Source organism: Phymastichus coffea, unplaced genomic scaffold (genome assembly GCF_024137745.1).
Source record: "Phymastichus coffea isolate CEN01 unplaced genomic scaffold, Cenicafe_Pcof_1.1 PCOF00087, whole genome shotgun sequence".
Classification (NCBI taxonomy): Eukaryota; Metazoa; Arthropoda; class Insecta; order Hymenoptera; family Eulophidae; genus Phymastichus; species Phymastichus coffea.
The window spans coordinates 822,822-834,708 of NW_026706898.1; the positions used below are offsets into that span (position 1 = coordinate 822,822).

The window sequence follows — 11,887 nt, forward strand, 5'->3', positions numbered from 1 at the left end:
ACGCCGCTCGCTCTCAAGATTAACGCACGCGAGCGTGAAAAGGTCCCATAAGGTCGTCGTTTTACCTGTATCTCATGCACGCGCGGTCTCTCTTTCTCTCTCTCTCTCAGCGTGCTGGCTGGATAAAGGGCCGGCTCTCTCTTTTTCCCTCTCGTTTAAAAGCTTCGATGGGCGAGTAAAAAAGAAAACGACGATAGCGAGCGCCACCGCTTATATAGCTTATCGGAAAGTGAAGCCCGGGCTCGGCTCTTCTTTGACGCTCTCTCTCTCTCTCTCTCTCTCTCTCGGCTCTTCTTCCTTTTCCACCGCGACGATCAAACGATCGAGTTCGATGGCGTAATATTACGAGTGCCGGACAGCTGCCAGCCTTTAATTACACGGGCTTTATTTTTACGGGGCGTTTGAGTTCCTCGCCGCCGCGGCGGCAGCCAAGAAGAGAGCGGGGGTACAAGAACGAACTTGTATTTTCAATGAAACGAGCAGAAACATTTTTCGAGCGTTGCCTTTGTGTAAGTGAGCGATTAAAACGCGACGCAGTGGCGTTCACAGGCCCTACAATAAAAGAAAAGCGCGCAGAATGAGATTACCTTCGGCGTTGTCCTATATATGGCGAATTATTGCGTTTTATGATTAAAAGATAACGAGCGGCGCATGATGAGAAATTTTGCTTTAATCAAATTGTATTTTTTTTTTGCGCCTCATTATTATACGAAAACACTGCTCTGCTCCTCTATCCGGCGCAACCCGCTTTTTCTCGCTCGCTCGTTGAGTAGCTCGCGCATGGTCTGATCACATTTAAGCATTATCCACTTATTTATCATTCTTGCTCGCTGTATTATATAGAAATGAACTCGCTGGAAACAAAGATTACGCATAATGAACATGTTAATTAGTCGAAGCCTGCGCTTATTTACTTTTAATAAAAATTTATTATACATGAGCGCATTCATGATGAATTCAACTGACCACCTAATTATCAGCGAATTCGGTAATTAACTCCGCTACTGCCGGGCTGGCATGCATCGAATAATAATGAAATCCAAATAAAAAAATAAATCCCTATTTCTTTTATATATCGTCGCGAGTTCTTTTTTCGCCAATCGCCTACGGTGCGAGTGGCTAGGAAAACGAGGCTAATTGCTTTCGGTTCTAAAAAATTCGATAGAACAATTTTTTATCGGCTCGTTAAGCTTGCGTTGAAATATGTTAGTGATTCGACGAAAAAAGAAAAAAAAAAGAAAAAGAGAGACGATCGAGAGAACGATGGAGAAAGGGAGCTCTTTAAAATTCCACGCGTTCGCGCTCGATCTTAATAGTGGATTCCGGAGCCCGTTAAATCAACATCTTTTTCCAAACGCGCGATCGCGAAAGAAAAGCGAAATACACCACACACGCGCGTCCACGACGAAGACGAATCGGTGTGCGTATTTTCCGTGTACATTTTTAATCTGCGCCAGGCTTGGCGAAACTTTCCTCATAAAGTCTTCTCGCGCGCGTTTTGTCGCCGTTAATTTTGCGCAGCGTTTGTTATTTTTTTATTTCTTTTTTTTTTTTGTTCTTTTCTCTTTTTCACCCGGCAACACCTCGAAAATTAGTTGCTCCAACTTGGCCGTCTACGTTGTCATCGCCTGTCTCAATTTATTAGAAGAGAAACCAAACTCAGCCTTTTAGCCGTCTTTTTTTTTCGTCGGCACGGACACGACGAGACTCTCAAAGTTTTGCCGCGATAACGAAGACGCGAGGCTATATTAATGTTGGATGTGCGGGGATCGCACTCGATGGCCCGCACGCCTGGAATTTCACTAAGAGACTTTGTTCATGAACGCGTTGTCATAAGAATCGCGTCGTGCGATTTGTCTTATGCGCTTAACGGAACTGGAACAGGTATTTATGGTTTAACAATAGCGTATATTTGTTGTTTTCCACACTCGGCATCCCCTCTCCCTGCAAGATAACGAAATGAATCCGAAGGATCCTACAATTAGCTAATTCTCAGCGCAAGATAAAAAGAGCTCCACGCGATACGAAAAGTAATGAAAAGACACGATTATAATCTAGCAGAAGTCAGAGAAAAGAAGAGAGAGAGAGAGAGTAAAAGCTGTTTGTTTCAGCGAATTTAATTTATTAAAGCAGCAATCTCCTTTATAGAGTGACGAATCTTCTCTCTCTTTCATATCAAATCTCAAATGGTGTTTCTCTCTCTTTCTCTTTCCCTTTTTCTGTACCCAACTGGAATCAGATTGTAAGTCTGCGCACGCGGAAATCAACGAGGACGACCGAGAGCTAGCGCGAGGGGGTCGGAAAATTTGATTTCATTAGCTACACTTTCCGATATACTACATCAACGAGCTGAACTTTCTCTAATCACTCGATCCTTCCTTTACCGTCACTCTCTCTCTCTCTCTCTCTCTCTCGCCGGAGTAATCGATTGAGCCGCGATTGATGCAAACTTTATTGGTCTGCTCGTTAAGCGCAAATTTATAATTAATCGATATTGAAGATATATCGATGAAACGTCATTTTTATTCCATTAAAATTAACGAGAGTTTCGGTCCTCTCTTTCTCTCTCTATCTATCTATCTCTCGTCTGGAGTATGTGTGCTTTCTTTTCTTTCTTTTTCGTAGAACACTCATTAATTATTCCTGCGCGATTTATTATTACGGGCTAAGTAGCAGCAGCTACTGTGATCAATTCAACAATGATCCAATTGAGTTAGTGACCCTCGTAATCATATCCAATTCTACAATATATATCCGTAACGCAATATCCTCGCTGCGAAATCTGATTTAATTTATCAAAGTTCACTGTGACTTTTAGAAGGACCTCTAACAAAGCCAATACTTTTTAATGAATATTAAAAAAAAAATTTCCATTTCCATTATCTTCTATTAAAAGCTTTAGCCATTATTATTTTAAATTCTAAAGAGATATCAAATCAAGAATTTAAACCCTATCTTGTGCCCTACCGTGCGAGGAAAAGGAAACTTAATACATAAAATTTGCACTTTATGCTTTTTGCAAAATCCTTCCAAAAAATTTAAATAAAGAAAGCGCGGCCAAGTAGAGTTCGGAGCGAGTACGATGCGTATTAAATTTTCAAAGTCGTGAAAAGAGAATAGCAAAAATTTGGCAATCTCGCTGGCTCGTAAGAGCCATTTTTTGCATCTGATGCACCGTAGGCGACGTTGCTGCAGCTCTCTGGAAGTCGAATTATGCCCGTAGCCCCGAAAATTCTCAGCCTTGACGGCTTTCTAGAAACGCGCAAGACACGCGCGCTCGCGAGTGAGCGTAAGGGCCGCTACTACTGCTGCGGAAGTCGGCCGGCCAATCAGCGCATGCGTACGCACTGCAGACACCGGACGTTTACGGGACAGCGACAGCCGTTGATTGGCGTTAATTATTCGCGCGCGCTTCTAACACGCAAAGGGGCGACGTTCGGGAAGGTGATTTGAGGGTCGAAAGTTTGCCGGATGCATTATCCGCTTGACTTTGCATCTTCGCAAAGCGGTTTCGCGACAAAGCACCATCTCGCGCGCCTCAATGTGCCGAGCCAAGCTGCTTCAGAGCGATTGCAAATGAATGGGCTCATCCGGGATACGCGACGGCCTATTTTCCAAGACACTCGTTGCCAGTGACGATACGTCGATCGGGTCAATGCGAAAAGTCGTCGAGCTCAATGTCAAGCGTTCGTTGTGCGCTGGTCCCTCAACGAAATGCCAAGCGAGAGCTAGCACAACTGATTTAAATAATGGATAAATAGTTTTTGCCCGGTAGTAATTAGAGTCGACAAAGGTTGGGGATATTCAAGAGCAATTTGCAACAGGCCGGCAATTTGCATGTGATACCGCTCGAGTACGCGCGGTAGCGCCAGCACCACATAAGTTCAGCCGCGAAATAACTATTTGCACAATCCGAAAGCTCGAGCGTCCGGCGCTCAGCGCCGACAAAATTAGCCGGCGCGATAATTCAAACGCGAAACCCGTGGCAGCTCTCCGAGGGCGTGGCGATAATTAAAGCCTTTTCCCGCGACTTCGCTCACGCCCCCGCTTCCACAGTACTGCAAGTGAAATTTCGCGAGTGCTAGAGCGCAACGATAACGAGTACCTTCGCCCGCGCGCGAATAATCACTTATCCGGCTGTGGAGCGTCGATTAGCCGCACTTTTGTAGCGACCTGGCTCTCGGATTATCAAGACGCGCCTCCGCGTTCGGTGAAACGATCTCGAGCGCCCGTTCCGTCTTAATTGCCACCGCGACTCGACACGACCACGCCAGGCGCCCACGGCTTGTTCTCTCTCGCCCGCAGAGTTTACGACCGAGATGAAGTTTACCGCGCTTACCAAACAGTTGCGCTCGCAGTGTGTACAAGCGGAGGCTAATATTTTGATGCGGCGCACGAGAAAGCTACTCGTTGGATTTCTCGACAAAAGCGAAAGCTCAGTCGATAAAAATTAAAGCGCCTCTGCTGGAAAACAAAGCTCTGTAATTCGATTACGCACGCGACAGTGAGCTCGAGCGCTATCCTACGCGTATATGTATATATATATACACACACATACGTGCATACACACATACATATATATACCTATGTAGCGTGAGCACAATAAAAGACGAAGGTCGATGCGGCGATGGTAATCTTCACAGTGGAGCAGTAGCGTTTAAAATGAGCCGATCTCGTCGCGCGCGTATGAATGCTACCTAACGACGCGGTTACGACGCCAAGGAGAAAGAGGCCAGCTGGCGTGCGCCGCGCTGGACGGGGACTGGGTCAATGGCACGTCTTTTATATGTGTGCGAGGCCGCCGTTCCACGCAAGCTGTGTGCGGCAAGTACGTGCGTGCCGTCATCCGACGAGCTTTTACGTCCCTTTTCTAACGCATTCAATGCTCTCTTTCTTTCTTCGTTCTTCTGTGTTTTTTGCCTTTTACTTCTTGCACAGCTAACCAACGATACTTTCACGCAACTTGTGGGAACCTTTTCGTTATATTTTTATGACATTTCTACGAGATATCATAGTGTAGCATTAGAAACAAGTCAATTTCGTCGATAGATGCGCGTGCAATTTTCGAGGCGATAAATTAAGCAGAGCGCCGAGAAAGTGTACTGCAGACAAGCAAAGAGCCAAGGCTTGCAGAAGAAAAACAGCCGTAGAAAGCACTGGGACTCGACAATGCCTCAAGCAATTTGCATAAACCCCGAAACACAGAGGGGCGAGGGGCGAGGGGCGACGGGGTGAGCGCGGACGCGAGAGACGGAGGGAGAAAGAAATACGGAATGGCCAAGACCATTAGCGCGAATAGCCCTTATCAGAGCGGAAAGTAGCCTAATTTAATTTGTTCAAAAATTAGCAACTCTGCCAGAGCCACGCCGCCGCCAGTCGTAAACACAATATCGCGCGAGTCAAAATCACCCCCGCTCCACACCGCCCAAGTTCTCCGGGGGAAAGGCGAAACGAGCGAGACAAAAAGATCCTCATTAGCCGCTTGCGCAATTAGCCCTTACTGTTTAGAAATTAAACATTACACACGTGGAGAGGGATAAAAGGGACTGAAAAAAACGTAACGTTGCAGGGTTAAAGACCATCATCAACGCTCTACTGCACAGCTTCAAGCAGCTAGCCGAGGTAATGACGCTGACGATCTTCTGCCTGATGGTGTTTGCGTTGTTCGCGTTGCAAGTTTACATGGGCGAGCTGAGGAACAAGTGCGTCAAGCACATGGAGCCCAACGCCACCCTCGACTGGAGAGAGTGAGTTGCATTAACTTTCGCTTCGCCAATGCGATTCCATTTTCTCGTTTCTCCGTATCACCATGCCATCGCTGTTTCATTGATTATCGACGTTCCAATCGCGTCTAAATCATACGATTATCGGTATTAGACTTCAGCCGAAATTTCGAAGGTTTCGTTTATACTATAGGACGCTTTCCGTGTAACTTTGTCCACCTTGTCACGTAATACGTGGAATAAAGTTACAGCTGAATTTTTCAACTAAATGAGTTTTCTTGCATTGTTTTCGCATTCCGCTTAGAAAATTCAAGTTCTCATGTAGCACGATAACAATATGTAAAATAAATTTGCATATTAACGCCTTTCTCGCTCAAATAATCAAATTTCCTTCTTCGAATTATATCGACACGCCTTATGTACAACCGATCTGCCGTCACCTTAATACAGATTATTGGATTTGCCAAGGCACGATAAATATTTTCACGTAGCTAGCAATGATTAAAGCACTAGAGAACGTATTGAGCAACTGATTGTGGCGCGCGCGCGCTAAAAGCACGTCTAAAAGCACGTATGACGAGGTCGGTAAATCAAAGGAAGGATAAGAGAACTGGCGAGTGACCGCTGGAACAAAGCATTCTCGGAATTGCGACGCACGTCCAGATAGAAAACGAGCCCCCTTTTCTCAGCCGCGAACGGATAGCATCCCCTGGAATTTCCGCTCGCGTTTCCCTCGCGGTGGGCACCGACGTGGACATGAGCTTTCGCCGGCGTCCGTCATCCACCGCGCGGAGCTCTGCCCGACCGAACGAAAAGCCAAGACAATGGCGCTAGACCCATTAAGGCGCAAGCTCGCAGTGCAGCGGCAATTCCGAAGTAGATTTGAATCGCATCGGCGATCCGCTCGCTGCGGCTGAAACTGGCTGGCATGATACGACCGGGCAATGACGCTGGAAGGGGGAAGGGGCCAGGGGCAAGGGGCGCGCGACGGCAAACAGCATGAAAAATTCAGCAGCTAGCGTCACACACGCGAAACATTCTCTCCGCGCCCGGCTCTAACTGCGCTGCTCCCTTTCTCTGTCCCAACAGGTGGACTTGGAACTCGTCCAACTGGGCGCTCGACGACGCCGAGGAGCCCTTCATCTGCGGGAACGTCACCGGAGCCAGGTACGCCAGCGGCCGCGCCACGGCTGTCTCAGCTGGTCGGGGTGCGCGCGCCGCCGAGCCTTTCTCTCGCGCTCGCCTAGGTCGCTCGGGATCGCGCCTCGCGGAGACACGCATCGCCGACGCGGCCATTGGAGACGAACGGCGAGGCGCACGCGAGCTCTCGATCGACCCGAGCTGCCTCGCTTCTGTGCGTTCCCGTGGCGATGCGATTAAACAAACAATTTGCCGGTGAGCCGCAGCGCCGCGGCGCCCGCCCGATAAATCATCCAAGAGACTGGATTCCGGCTGGTTGCGCTCGAGCACCTGGCGCTTCAGTAGTAATGCTCGGCGTGCGCTCGGCCGTATTTCTTGGACGTAACGCGCGGCTCCCGGCCTCGCTCGCGATATATGCCTGTAACCGAGTAAAAATGCCCACGCACCTCGCTCCCCTCGGATTTATCTCGCCCTCTTCCTCGCTCCTCGCGAGCCATCGATTGCGCTTTATCGGCCGCTCGATCGATCCCGCGCTGCCGTGCGCGCAGCTTTCGCGAGTCCGCGGCCCCTTTGGGGCTCCTCTCCGCCCGATCGCTCGAGCGCCCGGCGGCGCGTGCAGCGCGACCCTCGGGCAAAGTCGCGCGCCGCGGGGAGGCCAGCAGCGACGCTGTCTGAGCGGCATCACGCACACTTTGCAGGCACTGCAACGAGAGCTTCACGTGCCTGCGGGTTGGCCCCAATCCCAACCATGGCTACACCAGCTTCGATAACTTTTTGTGGTCGATGCTCACCACCTTCCAGCTCATCACCCTCGATTACTGGGAGGACGTGTACAACAAGGTATACACGGCGAAGCCAATTAACGCCTCGGCTCGCTGCCGCACGGCCTACTGCGCGCCACCGGCCGTGTTTTGTGCGCGGCTAAGTGCGCGAGCGACCGATTATGTGGCAGCCGAGTGATGGATGACCCCGCGCTCGCTTGTGCCTTTGACGAGTCATTTATCCTCTTGAGCTTGCACGCCCGTGGCGGTCTTTATTTTGCTAGTGGCTCGGCTTTTTTCGCTCGTATACATCGATATATATATATATATATATATATATCGATGTATATATATATATATATCGATATATATATATATAAGTATATATATATATACTTTTTTTGACGGGTCAACAAAGCGAATCGCGCAAAGTGCTTTAAATCGGTAAATATCCGCGAAGCCGAGCTCGTCGCTCGTCTCGCTATTTACTTTTGTTGCGATGTTTTGCGGTTTTCTTTTCCCTTTTCTTCTTTCAGCTTGAACAATCGTATACGCGACAAATTCTACGAGTCAACGGACTAACAAGCTCATTGTATTTTAAAGGTTCTGTCGGCTTGTGGCCCGATTAGCGTGACGTTCTTCACAGTGGTCGTATTCTTTGGCTCGTTCTACCTCATTAACCTGATGCTCGCCGTCGTGGCGCTGAGCTACGAGGAAGAGGCTGAAATCACAAATGAGGTGATTACTTTCACTCAAGCCACAGAACCGCACGGAATGAAATGCTCTTAGTGCGACATTACAATTAATTTTCCACCTCCCGCGGTCCAATCATGCTATAGCCTCCAGCGTTAAATATACGTATCCGAGCTGAAAACTGCAACTGACCGCACGAACGCGATGCCCGGCAAACAGTATGACACCCGCAGATTCGAATACTCGCCCGAGGAACGGAGACGTACGCGACACACAGGCGACTGCACTCACGCGATGGCCTTATTAGACATCGATGACAACAACGAGGCCGATTCCACTGATAACAATCGCAGCGCCAGGACTGGAACTGATTTTGTTCGAGGCATCGGGTCAAGTTAATTGCGCGGCGACAAATCACTCTTTCCTCGATCTCGCCAACTCGTTACCGCGGCAATTTGCTTCGGCGGAACGAATAACAGGGGCACGCGCGGATGAGCTTTTTTTCCGTTACTCCCAGTAAATTATGCAACTTTCTATCGCGCTTAAGCCCGTGGAAACACTAACTTTCAATTCGCGAAGCGTTCCTTTCGCTAGCCGAATGGCGCTCGAGCGCGCTGCATCTTTATTCATGACCCTGGGATAATATTTTTTCATCCCGGTGTCCGTGGCGTCGAAACAAGCAAGAGGCTTTTACTCGCGAACGCATTGTTGTTTTTATGTTTGTATTCTTTTTTCCTTTTTTTCTCTTTTTTTTTCAATTACGACCAATGCGAAATAAGATTCATTTGACCACACAATCGACAAAAAGGCAAAAAAGCAATTAGACAAAGGTGAAACACTAGTATTTCAAGTTACAATAGGCAATCGATTTTGGTATTTGGAAAAGCGAGCAGCGGTAAATCAGCCAGTCGTACAAAAAGTAAATAATCCCTGCACAAGACCGTTACTCATATTTAACACAACGTCGAGAATAATATCTCTTATCGACTCGTGAATCCGCGGAGGAACAATGTCCAAGGAAAGACAAACGAATGACTGATATAAACCTCAGGAGCGGAAAAAGGATCTGACGGATCACCGGGAGGACTCGACGTTCAGCTTCGATCCGAGCAAGATCAACATCAAAACCCTGACGAAGGAGAAGCAGCGCAAGATCGACGCTCGCAAGGGTGTGCTGCTGAGCAGCTACTCGCGCAAGAGGACGCGCAGAAGGAAACGCGGCAGGAGTACCGTGGGTCACGAGAAGAACAACGGCAATCGCAGCAGGTACGTACTGTTTTGCCTACGGCAGATCAGTGCAATCGACTCTCGAATAATCAACGCTTTAACTTCGCCAACTATCTCGGCCATTCAGCTAGGCCGGACGAAAGCTCATTCTTCAAGTTTGTTTTGTACTTATGTATATGGCCTAAGCTTCGTTATCTCTCGCTTCCCCACCCCTTCCATTTACTCCTTTTCGCTGCCTCGCGAGCTACTGTAAATAGGTTAATTAAATTGGAACTTGTAACTAAATTCCAAAGACCGCTACGAGGATCAATAGTGCAATACCTGCCAGCGTGAAAAGCATATTAAGGTACTATCGATTTTCCATTCCGACCTAATTGGATCACTTTCCTAGTCCAGCATTTTCGAAAAACGCGCTAAATCGCCGAAGTGTCAATTATAATTTACAAAAGAGAGCGAGGATGCAATTAACACTCGCGTACATTCACGAAAATAGATTTGGGTATTGTCAAAGTACATCACCATCAGAATATCAGTAGATTTATTTTTAAATTCCTATTGAATGAAAATACCCACCGAAATCTTGCTCAAGACATCGACTTGTGACATAAAAAAAAAAAAAAAAAAATTTCAGCTTCGTGACTGAACGCTTTATTAGCACTAAACCTCGTGCGCGATTGCAATCTACGGCAATGGCCACATTTTGGACGGTGACCGATTATCGCCACAAGTCGATTTTAGACTCGCGACAGTCCCACCTCCTCTTACCACCCTTTCATTTTTCATACGTATACTCGATTGATCGCGTGACCGCTACGCACCTGTATGGCTTTTACCCTTGGCTTTTACACGCACGAGGTTGGGTGAGCCGCGGCGATTACCGATTACGAAACCTACGGTTTATGAAGCCCTTTATCTCCTTTTCATTTTCCCCTTTTCTCTTCAGTTCCATCTGGCCTCGCGTTCACAATCTCGCTCGCGCGCGATGCCTTGTTAACGAACGGCGATGTATCCTGATCGCGAGCAACATTCGGAGTTTTGGCACGAAAGAAATGTTCGGTACAATCTCTCTCGTTTTTTCGGTCGGCTGTGAATGTTTGGAGCGCGTGCTTTTTTATCGGCTCGGATTCATCTACATGGAACTTTCGGATTTCGTGACTCGCGCGAGCAAATCTCCGTGGTTTACCTTGTTTTCCGGAAGTCCAACGCTTCGATCACAATTTAATGAGATTCTATCTACATTAGTTTGTTTCTATTTCAGATGTACATTGATAACCTTTATTGTTTCATAGTAATGCTCATGCGACAAAAAGCAAAAAAAATTTTCCGCCTTATCATTCGTACGATTCGCGTCAGGATGATCGATTAACGACTGTTGCCTTTACAGAAAGTATGAGTAAACAAAGCCATGAAAACGTCGATCACCCTAAAAAAAGTCAAGTAGATAAATGAGCTAATTAGCACGATGAATGATTATAATCGTAACGTAGATCTGTGACGCCAAGTCCTAGTCCAAGCCCACGGCATTCGTCTGCCCGGCCGTCCCACTTGCCGCTGCAGTTGCCGCTGCAGTTGCAGCAGCAGCAGAAGCAAAATGCGGCATCCGAACGCCAACAGCAGCAGCAGCAGCAGCAGCAGCAGCAGCAGCAATTGCAGCAAGCGCAGCAGCAAGCTCAGCAGCAGCAACCACCGCAGGTGCCTCCTCGCATGTCAGCCGGAGCCGCCACCGCAGCCGCAGCCGAGAGCAACCTCGTGCACAGGCTGGCGCCCCGAAACATGCTGCAGTCGCGACAGGCTAGCAACAACAGCAATCAGCAGTCCTCGATGGACGACTCGGGCGTCGTCGACGACCACGACGGCGACGACGTCACGTCGACCGAGGAGCACGAGCGCCGCGATCCCCAGCAACAACACCAGCAGCACCAGCAACACCAGCAGCACCAGCAGCACCACCAGCAGCAGCATCAGCAGCAGCAGCACCAGCAGCAGCAGCAGCAGCAGCAGCAGCAGCAGCAAGAACAGCAGCCACAGCAGCATCGCGCGCAGAGGGAGCACCGAGCGCCGGAGAGACACCACCTCGACAAGAGGAAAGGCGCGCCAGTGCAGCAGCTGGAGCAGCAACAGGAGCCGACGCAGGAGTTCCCTGCTGGTGGACCCATCGCCATTGCCGTGAAGACGAGCAACCGAGAGATCAGGGTGCTCAAGTGCAACGGCCTCAAGACCAAGAAGCCGCTCTACTCGCTGCCTCCCGAGTACCTCTCGCACATCGTGGTTCTAGGTAATCTCCATGTCCGCGGCGATCTTAGCCCGAGCAGCGTACGATCGATCGTGACGAGCCTGCTTGCA

At 48.6% G+C, this 11,887-nt stretch overlaps 1 protein-coding gene across 3 annotated transcripts in view; it reads left to right on the forward strand.

The window, feature by feature from the left end:
* Window positions 1-11,887, forward strand: part of LOC131669148 (sodium channel protein 60E) — a 65,065-nt gene that overhangs the window by 41,132 nt on the left and 12,046 nt on the right. For all 3 annotated transcript variants that reach the window (XM_058943827.1, XM_058943828.1, XM_058943829.1), the window contains exons 5-10: window positions 5,570-5,747; window positions 6,813-6,890; window positions 7,562-7,703; window positions 8,228-8,362; window positions 9,369-9,583; window positions 11,032-11,819. In XM_058943827.1, the coding sequence (XP_058799810.1) occupies window positions 5,570-5,747; window positions 6,813-6,890; window positions 7,562-7,703; window positions 8,228-8,362; window positions 9,369-9,583; window positions 11,032-11,819 (1,536 nt within the window). The remainder of the gene's footprint in view (window positions 1-5,569; window positions 5,748-6,812; window positions 6,891-7,561; window positions 7,704-8,227; window positions 8,363-9,368; window positions 9,584-11,031; window positions 11,820-11,887) is intronic.